The sequence below is a fragment of the Corvus brachyrhynchos genome, unplaced genomic scaffold (genome assembly GCF_000691975.1).
Source record: "Corvus brachyrhynchos isolate BGI_N302 unplaced genomic scaffold, ASM69197v1 scaffold162, whole genome shotgun sequence".
NCBI classification, from domain to species: Eukaryota; Metazoa; Chordata; class Aves; order Passeriformes; family Corvidae; genus Corvus; species Corvus brachyrhynchos.
In genome coordinates, this window is record NW_008236696.1 from 4,644,613 (window position 1) to 4,659,025 (window position 14,413).

At 42.9% G+C, this 14,413-nt stretch overlaps 1 protein-coding gene across 9 annotated transcripts in view; it reads right to left on the minus strand.

Annotated features, from left to right (window-relative positions):
- MCF2L2 (MCF.2 cell line derived transforming sequence-like 2) overlaps positions 1-14,413 on the minus strand; it is a 160,634-nt gene that overhangs the window by 134,469 nt on the left and 11,752 nt on the right. For 5 of the 9 annotated variants that reach the window (XM_017726952.1, XM_017726951.1, XM_017726950.1 and 2 more), the window contains exon 1: positions 5,191-5,870. The exons of 2 other annotated variants lie outside the window; for them this stretch is intronic. In XM_017726952.1, the coding sequence (XP_017582441.1) occupies positions 5,191-5,332 (142 nt within the window). In that variant the 5' untranslated portion in view covers positions 5,333-5,870. Of the gene's footprint in view, positions 1-5,190; positions 5,871-14,413 lie in introns of those variants that run through there. 2 more of the 9 variants (XM_017726944.1, XM_008644508.2) reach the window with 1 other exon arrangement.

Genomic DNA, 14,413 nt, shown 5'->3' on the forward strand with positions numbered 1-14,413 from the left:
CAATCCCCAATTTAATGACTCACAGGCACAGGTTCTGAATATGAATTAGGCATTGACTCTGTGCAAAACAAAGATGCTGGGATATTCCAGTTTAGAAAAAGGTGGAAAAAAATGCTTGCTCAATAATTCTTGTCTGTTGTAAAAGCCTGGAGGATTTTTTTTCCCCTTGAAAAATGGAGTTAACTAATAGGATCAGAAATCTGTGCAACAAGACACTTGGCATAGTCCAAATATTCATATATAGCTGGGCTGCTCCAACCAAGCATTTATTTATCATTCTTTTATACTTGATCGTGAGTATTTTTAGCAGATAAATTGAAGGTGGTGAAGAAGGAAAGTCCATATCTTAGAAACCTCACCGAGCAGGCTAATCCACAGCAAGATTCAGGTAATAAAGCAGCAGCACAATTTGTATAAAAAATCAATACATTAGCACAGCAGAACTGGGCCTTTAAGTGAGGCTTGAAGCAGCAGAACTGTCTGAAATTGGAGAATAAGCTCTGTGGTCATTACTGGGGTGAGAGCTCTGCACAGGCGCTCTCCAACCTCCCAGCATACTCAGCACCATTTTCCCCTGACATCTTCTCCCCAGACAGTTTACACTACAATTTAGGTAATTAAAAAAAAGCGAACTGTGCTATTATATTGTGGTAATAAGTCCCACAAGTTAACAAAACATTTCCAATTATAGAAATCCGTCTATCCATGTTTAATGCTCTTCCATTTAATTGAGCTGTTTCTTGTTCTTGTATCATGGGAGAAACGGAAAAACATAGATACCCACAAGGCCTCTGCTATAACTTGCCATCTGAGAATTTGTTCTCTTGATCTTTGCAGTACTACATCTCTCTCAGAAATCTTTTAAATGAAAATCAAGCTGTGCCTTCCCTATTTCCCTCATAATTGTCTGGACTTTTCTGATTAGGTAAACAGGGTTTTAAGTATTTCTCAACCACAGCAGAGCACGCTGCATATGAATGGGAACAGGTGAAAAGAAACACAAGCATCTAAGATAATCATCTTTTCTCAGAAAAACCTCTGTGCAAACAGAATATTTTATTTCAGCTATGTTATATGCACTGAGAGCCAGCTGAAAAAAGTTATCCCCAGTCCCCTAGGTAGCATTTTATATTAAAGAGAAGAAATACTGAATTCAAATACAGCAAGAACAATTTTGAGCAATGCACAAGGAGGCACCATGACTGAGTCTCAAGGGATTTACAAGTACCTTCCACTTATACTGCAGACTTTGGTCTTCACATGAAATAGTCACTTTCTCCAGTAACCAGCACCTTTGTGGAAAGGTCAGTCACTTGGGAAAGGAAAGCATTTCTCATTTATTTTACTACTAAAGGTGGAGAAGCTCCAAAAAGTCCAAGAAATTTCAGCCCAAATTCATTTCAGATGGGATTTCTTTCCAGAGATACCACCGTAATTCCTTAACTGCTCCAGTACTTCAGTCCCTTTTCCTCCCTGAACAGATGGATCTGAAGAATTGGTTTTCAACTTCAGCAGTCAGAGAGACACAGCAGGACTAAGAACAAGCTCCCTTGACTGCCGGACAGACAAAACTGCAGCATTCCTCTGTCCTACAGAGGACAAAAGCAGAAACACTGCTAGCACAACAGACAGGTCCCCATCCTACTGGCAAGGAGGCTCTTGTCTGGTTTTGCAGTAACAGCAAAATCCTGAAAAGCCTCAGTAATAAACTGCATACTCCTTAGTGTCTGCATATTCACTACCCTGATTTAAGCAGCCACCAGCCTTGAGCACAGATGAAAAACACACATTTATTCCCTTAAAAATATATAATCTGCTTGCAGCCTCAAGCTCCACAGCATGCAGAGACATAGTCACAGCCAGCACAGGATCATTCATCCATGTAAAACCCCCGTAGGTGTGTGATCCCATTGGAGGACTTGAGCATCACAACAAGGCAGGCTAATTAGGAGCATCTGGGGACAAAGGGGCCAGTTTGGCAGGAGGTGTCCTCAAGCATTAAAGATGTTCACCAGCAGTGTGGTGACATAAATTGCTAGGTCAGTGCTGAAAGGACACGTGAGCCACTGTCCAAGAATGATGTATTTCATGTCAAGAGGCTATGCTTTGCTTTCAGCTTCAGTATCTGTTTCATGAGGAACTGAGAGCACTCCAACAGGGATCAGCCCTGGACTGGAGTCCCTGGCACATCTCTGCCTGGCTTTCTGGGGGCTCCTTCCCTTTGGTTCTCATAGCCGTGCTATAACCAGCACCTTGGAGCGGCAGCTCCCAGAGAGTCTCAAGGTCACATAGTGGTACTCAAAATAGCACCATTTGTACACCAGACCCCAGAGGGCCCTTCAGTACCTGCAGGCAGCTCATATAGCCTGTTGCAGGGAGCCAGGGCTGTGGAGCTCTGAGCAGGCATCATGTGGCCATAAGGAAACTGCCCTTCAGCTGGCCCCTCACAGCATCACTTTCTTTTTGTGAGCATTCACTATTTTCATCCCTTTACCTAAACAGGAGCCTACAACCACACTTCTAACCACTCATCAGAACAAATCATGTTGATTCAAAGAAAGCCTTGAAACTTGCATGATCCAGGAACTGGAATAGCTTGGCACAACACTGCTTGCTGTGGGGTACTGCTGATAAAAGGCAGGTAAGCTGCAGGCCACTGCAACCATGTGGCCTCTATTTCTGCCATAGTTACCTGCATGCCTTCCATATCTTCTCATTATGATATTTAATACACAGAATTGCCACAGAATATTCACAGGGCTCCACAGACAGTCTGTATGTGTGTCTTGGGGATGGACAATGTGAAAATTGCTTCATATTTTGGAGTGCTTGAAGTACTGAGTAAACATCAGCCAATTAACCCTTAGCAACACTCCAGCTGGATCTTTAAATTGGAGAAAGGGTACTCCCCTAAGTGATAGTAAGTCAGAACATGCCACAAGGATCCTGCATTGCCACTATGTTCAGAGGAAGTCAGCCTGAGAAGAAGGCACACATCCCTAGAGTTTGTCAATGAGTCTTTGCTTGTAGGACTAGCAAGATGGGGCAGACAGAATCCAAGTTCTCCGGGACAGATCATCTTTCTGCCTCTGTGTTTATGCAGCACAGACAACTAAGGGAAACTGGTCTAGTCATCAAAGTAGTAATATGAAGTAGTCATAACCACATCATCAGGATCCACTTTTGATGGAGACAAGAAATTTCCACTCCCACTTTACAGATAAGAAAACACAGGCCAAAAAACCCCCCCACGATGAACACAAGGTCAGAGTCAGTTCAGAACAGGAGAAAAGAACCCAGGGAGAGTTGTTATGAACTCCTGTGCCACCTTTCCAGCTCCTCAGCCCCCTTCTAATATTGTCACCACACATAGAGCTGCCCCAGTATGTTCTCACAGCTCACACAGCTCTAAAACCTGCAGCTGAAGGCACCTCATCCTCAGCAATAACTGAACTTCTGCCCCTCTGGCAGCTTCACTGGCAGAATTTAATACTAAAGTGGCGAAGATGTTTTCTGCCTCACAAAATGACAACAGGCTCAGGCTGATCTGACATGCTATCTGTTCTCTAGCAAAAAATGATTTTCCAAGGGATTTCCGCCCATAATACTACACCAGGTAGTCTCTCAGCATCAGAGGCAGAGAAGATGTTTCCCTGGGAACAGTAACCATGGCAAAGCCCTTACCAGTCTCTTCCCCTCTCTACTACAGGAAGAAAAAGAACAGCAGATGCCTGAGCTCTCCCTCCAACAGGTCCACAGGCCCACGAAGCCATAAGCAACCTGATCAAATATTCAGGAAGGAACTTCGATGAATTCTGCTGTCTTTTACTGGATACCAGATATTTCTGCCCTGCTGCACTGAACTCGGAATGCCTCAGTACAAAGAGTGCAACTGGAAACATCAGTGTTACTGAAAGGTCAGCCAAATACAACAATGCATAGGTAGGCACTGAGCCCAAAGATCAGCATGGATGGATCACTCACAGAAGCAGCGGTACAATGGACTGGCTTTGCAGTTTTCAAACCCTGACATTGTGCATTAGAGCCCTATTAAAGAAAGCATCTGCAAGCCCCAGTTTGTAAGCAGCGGCTGCAGCCGATACCCCGCTTCTGGTCCACCTCTTTTTCTGCAGAATATTCTCGATTTACCAGATCGAATGCAGCTCTCTTTGCTGAAGAGCTAATTAAATCATAATCAACAATTCAACTTCCAAGTAAACCCCGTTCTGAACGCGGCGCCCCCAGCCGATACCCTGCTTCTGGTCCACCTCTTTTTCTGCAGAATATTCTCGATTTACCAGATCGAATGCAGCTCTCTTTGCTGAAGAGCTAATTAAATCATAATCAACAATTCAACTTCCAAGTAAAATCATATTGCATGCTTTTGGGAGTCTTTTCATCATGTACTAGTGAACATGTTATAAATTTCTGGATTTGAGGTTTACTAAGTATTTATTCGAGTTAATAGGGTAAATGAAAGGGGACTGTTTTAAAAATCTTCCTCTCAATGACAAGAGAGAAAGTGTTCTATGATTCAGCAATCTTGATATGCAGCTAGACGGTCAACAGCCTAGACTTCAGCTACATCACTCTACTTCAGAGTTAACATGCAGTTAGCACAAATTGCCAGGACACCAGTACCTCATACTAGCAACCCCCTGAGAATAGAATACTGCCCTGTACCTGGGCTGACTCACACAGAGCACAAAAAACTCCATTGTGCAACTTTCTGAATACAGTGAAACCAGAATCTTTACAGAGAGGAAGATATTGACCTTCTACATAGTAATTTAGGAGCACAGAGTGACAGGCTCAGCTGGGTCATGACACCCACTGCTCCAACTCTTAACATTCATTTAAAATAAGTATTTTCCATGCACAGCAAATACCTACTCCTGACATATACAGAAAACTCAGTGTCTAACACCCGAATGAAATATTTATTCAGAATGAGTCTAACATTCATTTTAACCTCCTTTAGGTCAAATCACTGCAAATATCCCAGAAATATACAGCCAAGTCAAATGCTGCAGTCACACCTGAGTTAATACCCAAATCCAGCCAGTTGCCTCTACTTATCACTGACTCCTCAGAGAAAGCATTAAGAATACAATCTCTTTTTGCAAATTGCCTGGGAATGCAATGCAATTACCACTACTATGCTATTTAATTTAAAGATGCTGCACATACCTTTCTTTGCCATGCGCTCCAGTCTAAGGCATCCTCCTATAAAATCATGATAAGATTTCATTTCTCCTTCTGTTATCCGGACAGCAGTGAAAGGCAGATTCCTGGGAACCTGTTGTCCACATTTCTGACACCGAGAAGCCATTGCCACAGATCAGGAGACTCTTGTCAGGAATCTGCTCTCTGTTTGCTGGAATCCAGCCTGATTCTTCAGCCGTCAGTCCAGCCTGGTGACTTTATCCCACTTAGTTCACTCAAGGTCACCCTCGCCAGCAGGATGTTCACCATTGCAATTGGCTAAGACTTTTATAGGCTTACTGACTGTGTTTGTTTCTCCCTCCTTGCTTTCAATATCAGTTTACTTTAATCTCTCATTCAGAATGAAAGCTGTGAACCTCAGCACAGCCCATGTCCTGAATGGCTTCCTTATCATTAATTTAAAGCTGTCTTATAAGCAACAATGAAGAGAGAGGATCCCAGAAGCACATTGCAAGATCACAGAATGGCTCTTAATGAGCATGCCAGCTATGTTCACAAAGAATTTTTCTTTGAGAAAGGGTTTTTCTTCATGATTTTTGGTCCCTTTCAGGCTTATGATTTTATGATTCTTCATCTCTGAGAATGGATTTTTTTACTTCTGCATTTCAGCTTGGATGGTGCAAGGAGACTGCTCTGCAGAGCTGCTCAACCAATTGCTCACACGTCTGGCAGTGGCACTGGGAGGCTGCAACTGTACAGAAAAGCCCTCTGCTGCTGTGCACAGTCCCTGCTCATAAGATCTGATAATCGAAATGAACAGAGTAGCAAATGGAGGACAAGGGAAATATTGCTGGCAGACATGCTCTGCTAGCTGTGCAATCCCCCAACTAATTTTTTTTAAACAAAGAAGTTGGACCCATTAGTTAGACACCAAAATCAGATATTTGAAACACACTTTTAGAAATCCCCCTTTGAAGGGGCTGGATATTTAAGCTGACTTTTTTTCCCTTTTAACAATTACCATAACACAAATCACTGGTTAGAGAGCCTTATGAAGAAACTAGTTCTTGGGGAACTGAGCTCAGAGAGCACTCAATCCTGATACAGTGAATTAAAAAGGAGCTTTCCCTAGGATCGGCAGGGGACTGCACAAGAGATGCACAACAGGCACAAGGCCAGCACTGGTGACAGTGCAAAGAATACAGTGAGAACCCAATGAATCAGGGGTGAGCTGCCACCCAGAGCTCAACTGCAGTGACCTGAGGACAGAACGAGTTTCCTGCAAGGATCTTACACACAGACTGAGAACCTTTGCCTTCCTCTGCCTCAGTCACTAACACCTGTTGGCACTTTACATAGTGCCAGAACATCCAGCGCTGTTCAGCTCGTGGCCTGCTCAGGTCACAGCTGATCCCTAGGCATGGAGTGGGAAAGCATAAGGCTAATTAATCCAAATCAGAGAGTGACCTAGAGGGGACAAAGAAGTTCAGGAGAAAAAAGCCTCCTATGGTGCCATGACTAAAATGGTGAGTAACTGGCTGGACTTCATTGAATGCCTGTAAGCTGAAATATACAGAAGTCACCTCCCCCACCTCTACTTCTTTCCCATTCCACAAACTTGCAGCTTCTCCCCTGCCAGCTCTGCTACCTCAGCCACCCAGGGAGAGCTGCTTAAGTTTCCTAACCCAGCACACACAAACTGACCATGTAGTCAAACAGCTACCAGACTTGAGAACTGAGTCTCCGATCATCTTCTTTTGATGAAATGAAGCTATAAGGGACATTTCTACTCTTAAAGGTAAAAGATTTTACTACCCTCACCTCCAAATTTGCTATGTGGCATGAAGTTGCTCACTCTCCTGCTGTTTACCTTTGCCAAAACCCTGCCTGCAAAGTGAGACCATTGATGTACTGAGCTGTTGAATAACTTGATTCATTACCATCTTTAAAATATTTATTAGAGCTTCCATAGAGAAATCCCTAGGGGACAGCAATATTTTACAGATAAGGACAGCAGTGGCACAGAAGGAAGAAATACTTTGTAGAAAACGGTCATGATGAGATAAGAAAACTAGAAACACAACCATGCAGTTTTATCTTTAAACATTTCCTCCCTCTTTTCGTTCATTACAGGGGCTCAAGGTGTCCTTCCTTACATGGGCAAACATGATATACCTTGGCAAATAAACTTTTCTGACAATATATTAATGTCTGACATACACAGAATAACTGCACTTCAACCTTGCACACAGAGATAAACAGTGAGGGAGAAGCCAGCATTTGTGGCAATACATTTCTGTCTGCCACCCTCCCTCATGAACGCTGTTCCCCACCGGTATCCACATGGCTTAGTAACAGGAGGATCTGTGACATGCTGTATTCCAAGGGGGAGATTTGATGCTGGACATGGATGCAGGAAGAAATCTGCCCTAGGTGTGAGCTTTGGAAACACAGGTAGCCACACAGCACACAAAAGGGAAATGATCTAAAACAATTTCCCAGTCCTTCCCTAGGAAAGCCTGATCCATCAGAATGCTACATACAAAACTCTGCTGCCTGGGGTACCACTGCCATCACCCAGCTCCAAACACAGAAATAAGCTGACACATTTAGCAACAAGGCACATGAGGGTTACCTCAGGGACCGAGTGCTGTGATGCAAGGGCTGGGATGAATGGACAGAAGGATCTGTTTACTCTCCTGTAAGTTTCACTGCATTTCCATTCGCAAGCTGGGCTAGCTTCTCCTGACACGCATGGAAAACCTCGGACATGGGAGCACTGAGACCTGCCCTGTTTCCTACCACACAAATGACCTCTTCTGTACTGCTCTGGCTGTATCTGCACAGGAGCTGCAGTGAGGGCTGCCTTGCAGGAATTCTTTTATGTAACATGTTGCCAAACACACACTCAGTGTGGATGATGGAGAATTCACAATTTTCCTCCATTAACTAAAAGGTACCAGTCTGACTGAAAGCAAGTTACTGCTCTTTGCATGCAGAAGGTTGTAGGGAAGGGAACAGGTACAGAAAATGATAGGCATGCTTCCCTGGCTCTTCTCTGTAATAACACAGAATGGAAGGGCATTACTTTCCTGCTGCTCCAAACAACCATAACAAAATGTTTGGAAAATCTAAGGAAGAGGACATTTTCTGCTCATGAATTGCCAGCATTGCCTAGCAACATAATCTGTCAATGGTCTGTCAATGAATAAGCAAGTAAATAAATGTAAGAAAGTGTCATCAGAAATTTAAAATAAATAAATAAACCCACGACAAAAATAAAAAAACTAAGAAACCCCACCCCACAACCCATGAACCAGATACTCTTAGATGCCATTACCCAAAACAGCCTGCAGAATTGCACTAGTTCCTGGTTTCATTAGAAATACCAGTTCACATTGGAATTGATGCTTGCTGGAAAGTGCTTGCTGCCATGACTGTGTGGCCAGAGGATGGCAACAAATTTAAAGTCAGCTCAGTTAAATAAGTTTAAGCCCCATATTTCTTCTCATGAAACAAGATGCTTCTGCATCAAAAAGCAGTGCTGTGATGGTTGGTATCACTGTTAAGCACGAAACATGCAACAAACATGTTGGATCTCGATGCTGAGCCCAAGGGAGGTAATTTCGTGTGAAGAATCAAGATTTGAGTTTGGGAACAGCATTTATCTGTCAGAGGAAGGAGGAAGAGAAGTCTTTTTCTGCTGCATGTGTAAATGGGGCAGCTAGAAAACACTGTAAAACACTTGCTGTTTGCAACTTAACCACACAGTCATTAAAGCAGTTGAGGGGAAACAGGCATCACTTTTCCATCAGAGCCTTGTAAGAACCATTAAGAAAGTTTAGTGTAGAAGAGACTGAAAAAATTACCTCTCTCATCTACCAACATTTTAAAAACAACATAAAAACCCAACAGCAAAAGATAGCTTATTTATTCACGAAGACCAGCAGCTCCCCCACCTACGTATTTAGTATTCCACAAATGTAAGAAATAAGTAATCTAAATCCAATGCCACTATAAAGACTGACACATACAGGAGCTAAGAAAATAATCTATATTTCTTTCCTGAAACCCCAGCTTCACATTTTCCTATTTCATGATGTTTTATCTGATGTGTGAACTAATCTTTGATAGCTATGCTGAAACACATTTTCATTTTGCATATACCTCCATAACCTTCGTTCTGCCTTCCCATCACCCAGATCATGAATCTGATAAGCCACGAGGCACTTCAGCAATTTGAAGCTTTATTTTCAGAGCACTCTTGGTGCTGTTAACATCCATTCCAGTGTTCAGCTAGGAAATAGAAACTGGTCTTTTTTATTAACTTCCATTTATTTTCTTCTAACTAATAAAAAGCAGATCAGGATTTCCTCTCCCTCCTTTTTTAATAAAGGGCTACATCCCAGGCATTGTTTTAAACCCCAAGGAGTTAAAGGAACAAGCAGAGGAAAACACATCTCTGTTCTTGAAATTCCTTGTAGCGTGCAGCACTGTTTCAATTGCAACATGCAGTTCCTACACTAGAAGGCACTAATTCCAGTGCCATATGGCTTCAGAATCTCATTACACTGATCTGCTTAAAGTGATTTCTTAACGGACGAGCAAAACATTTTTGGTCACCTTCAGCATAGGGAAACAACAATTCTGTCACTGCTGACGCACATAAACTCCCACACAAACTGCCGAAAGCAGGAGTGAGTAGAGTGAAGATCAAACGACAACCTTAGCCAAAGAACTTTTGTTGTCATCTCAAAGCTGTGTAGACAGCACAGTTATTCAAGGACCATTACCATCATTAAAAAAAAACAAGGCAAAAAAAGAGAAAAAAATCCAAAGCAAATAAACAAAAATGCAGACAAAAAGAAACCCCCAAGCCAATGACATCACTGCTGGATTAGATAATATTCTCAGGAGATCAGCAGAAGCTTCACGGGCCAAGCACTGGGCACGAATTGCTGCTGCACCTGCAGGGTTTATTTTACCTGGCTCTCTTGACCTCTGCAACTAAGAGCAGATCACCAAGAACAGAAGGCATTTCTGTCCTGCTAGGCCTCTGCTTGGCAAGATAAATAAACAGATCCCAGAGTTACCAATGTGTAGCTGGCACAGGGGTAAAGAGTAGCTGGATCCAGGGTTTAGGCTTGGATGCAAAGTTATTCCAGTCTTGAGTATGAAAATGCTTACGGACCTAAGTGAGACCAAGAGCCTTTCTGAGCAATCCTACCCAAAACATAAATGGCCCTTGGCTTAAAGTCAGGGCAATAAACTGAAAGACAAGTAAATGCAAAAGAAACACATAAGAGAGACACTGGGTAACCCAGAGAAGATCGTGATCTATAAAACCAGGCATATCAGATCCCCAGTCTCCAACACTCCTAAGCTGTATCACCAGTGCAGCACCAGTGCACAGGCACAGTCTGTGTCGTGGCCCTCCAGCAGCACCGTGAGAGCTGGAAAGGACAGACTCTGGACATTAAGAAGGGAACATGTTTTCCTCCTCTCTACTCTGCCACTGACACACTGAGTCACCTCCTGATCCTAGCTATCATCCACAGCACTGCACTGGATTCACTGCGCTATTCCTCTTTCTTTCCCCCTTCACCTTTTTCTCCCTGCAAGGAACCTCTGGAGCACTTCCAGTGCAGAACAGCTGCTGGATCCATTCAGCCAAGACCACCAGGACAGCTTCTTTCCCTGAGGAGCAGCTGTGCACATTCCCTGATGGAAGCAGCATTTATTTTTTTGCTTGCAATTCATAACTTGAAGCACATAAAGGAGAACCAGAAAGACACAGGGATAAAAATAGCATCTGTGAGCATCACAAGGGCTGTTGATACTCCAGGCTTTTGGACACATGCCAAATGTTAGCTGAACAGGAAGAAAGAGCTTCTCACATTACAAAGTACAGTAAAGGCATTTCCAGTGTTTTCTTGCCATCTCTCAAGCACTCAACATCAGTTACCACAAAGGGTAGGAGGTTGGGCTGTAGGGACTATTGATTTTTCCCTGTTCGCATGTCTGTGCACTCAGTTACTGTGCAGTCCACAAGGAAAAGGCAGGTCTTGTAGAGATTTTCCTAGACACTGTTTTGCCTGACTGGGCTCTCAGCTGGCAGATACACATCAAACACACTCCTTTAACATCCCCAGGGCAGGGCTTCTGTTCATCTAGGGAACTGAGGATAAAATCAGTCAAAGAGGAGTTACTCCCTCTGCTTTGGCAATTGTGAAGTACACCTCCATTTTTTTCCCCAGGCCAGGACTGCTGTCAGAAATCAGAGGTCTGTCCTGAAGGACCTGCCCACACAGGCGTTTCTCTGTGCTGAGCACCAGCAAATGAGAGGCTGGAACACTCTCCTCTGTGTGCATCCACAAGTGCAACCACACAGGGCAGCTGGATGCTTGCACCCCGGTAACAGGAATTTGTCCTGCTCAGTGCATAATACGATAGAGCTGTTCCTTCCTCATATCCACCCACAGCCTGAACCCCTGCACCATTCCCACCCCAGTTTACCCACCCCAGCTTTGTCACTAAGCCACCAGCTTTAACAGATTTAAGGTTCTAGAAAGACACAATCTATGGGGTGATTTCCCAAGTTACACCAAAGCCTGGTGTGAAGCGGAAAAATAAAGGTATGGATAATCTGCTAGCATGCGCACCGGTGTGCACCATGTGCGCTTCCTTCACCTCTCCCCGCCCACAGCTCTGCATCCAACACCAGGCACAGCAAGGCAAGACGTTGCCTCACCGCACACAGCCACACCCTCAGTCCTCTCCCTCTCCTCTTCAGCCAGCACAATTATTGGGTTTTGTCACCATACCCAATCTTGAATATGTAAATAGGATAAATTTACAGGAAACCAAGAGTTTCAATCCTTTGTCGAAACCAGGCAAGAGCTGCTAAAATTATACGGAAAAGGGCCAGCTGGGATAGAAAAAAGCATGAGCATAAAAGCCTCATTTTCTTTCATACCAAGACTAAAATTATTCATGGATCTATATTAACAGGCAGTATACCCCCACAGTAAAAAAAGACATCTGCAAGTCAGCTTCAGGTGCAGAAACAGTATAGAGCTGCACCTGAGAGAACTTTTCCTACAAGAAGCAGCACAAGGATTTCTCTGCAACATTGCACTAATGCACAAACACCTTGTCAACTCCAAGTGTCCCACTAGCAGCACATGCAGCAGTCATGTGCTGGGATGTGCTGAGTGCTGTCTGCACGAGGTTAGACCTCCAGCCCACAGGAAATAAGGACAGTGCTTTGACTTCAACAGAACCATGGACTTAAATTGCCTAAAGCTGAGTGGTGGACTGTTCTGATGAGATAAGAAATTGCTCTTTAGTCTGTCAGGAAACCTCATTACAAATGCTTTCTGCTGACCAGCACAGATTAACTCAATAAAACGTATCTGAATCCAACATCCGTTTATGGACCTTAGTCCCAGTAGGCATAAATTCACTTCATGGCATGTAGCACTAAATAATGCTTTGTACTTCTCCAGTGATTCTCAGCTCAGCACTCTGGCACCACAGAGAAATTGTTACTCCCATGAAATAGACTATTTCCTTTCTAATTGCCAATAAAAGGATACAGTTTAAAAAGAGTATTTTTGCTTAGATTTAGTTGAGCATGCATCTGAGAACTATTTGAAGAAATCTTGTGGGGGAAGAAATAATTTTACCTGAAGTTTTGCCCCACAAGAGCCTAAAAATGGGGAGGAATGATCTAAAAGCATATATCCATACATCCCACACTGGCTTGAGAGCCCTTTGAATTGGCTTAACAATAGTTTCGCCCTCTCTTTAACCACTTCTTTGCTGCTCCTTTTTAGCATAAATGCACATAATTCTACACAATATTTTCCTGTCTCTTGTTTAAATATACTTGCTTCAAGAATAGCAATCAATTGTAAAACAAACTCCAAAAAAAGCAATATTTTTAATTGTATCAGAAGCCTTATAAGAACCCACCAATGAACTTTAAAATCTCAGTACAAATAATGAAGCATGAGGAAAAAATTCTTCAGCTGGGAACTGAATCCCAAGGTATTCACACAGTTTGTCTAAGATCAATTGCAATTACTGCAGTGAAGTTGGAAAATGAAGAAATATCTACTAACATACTAAGAAATATCCCTTTCTTGGCTACAGCCTTAAGCATGGCACATAAAATGTTTCTCAATGTTATTTTATAGCATTTGTAGATATCCCCATCTTTTCAACACTGAATTTAAAATAGAGTTTTGCTCATTAAAATTTTGCATTATTATTTGTATCAGTCTAATTACTGCTATGCACACATTCAGGGTCAGCAGGTCTCACAGCGAAGGCTGCTGAACTGAGACTGCTAAGAATGAACTAATTGGGTAAAATAAAAACAAAACACTAACAAGGAGTTTTAAAATCAGGCTCAGTGACCGATCCCAAATGTCAGCACTTGCAGTGGACACGGCAGGTATTTTAGAGCATTTGGGCTCTATTGAGGAAATATTTTGTGTTTGGCAGCAGCATGGACTCGGGGTCTTGAGTACACCAGTCAGCCTGAGCTGCCAGAGCATTCTCACCTGAGGCTCCCACCAGCACACCCTCCACCCAGTGCTTCAGCTACTGCATTTAAGAGGGTCCCTACTCCCTTCCCCTTATGCTGTGGATGATGCCATTTTCAGCTGTTTTCTCTGCTATTCCTGACCTGCAGTTTAGACTTCTTAGATTAATCTAGACCTGATATATCATTTAAATATCTCCATCTTTGCTCAAGTATTGTAGGACAGGTCTCTGGGGGGTGAGAATGAAAGTACTAATGCCAGTCTTATTTTTCTGTAAAGTATATTCCTAGGTTTTGTATTTGCTTCTTCTGTAGTGTTTAATTAAGTTATCAAAATCACAACATATTCTCACATTTACCGAAAGAGAAGCTTTTGTAAGATTAGTTTTTCCTATATTTTCTACAGATTAAAATAAACAGATGTGTTTACTCCTAAATAGGAAAATGGATTTTATGTGAAACTGAAACTCTTGTTCCTAAAAAGATCACGAATAACACACGTGTAGTCAAGTGATGTCCTCCTATACTATAACCCAGTTTGGATGAAGAGCTTAAATAGAGAACTTGCGTACCCCAATTTTCAAAGGTTCAACCCCCATCTCACAAGCTATTTATCTCCAGACACCTCGGCTCTCTCCGAATTCGTGCTGCCGGTGCTTTGCACGCTGGTGCTGCTGCCCCAGGAGCCTGGGGGGC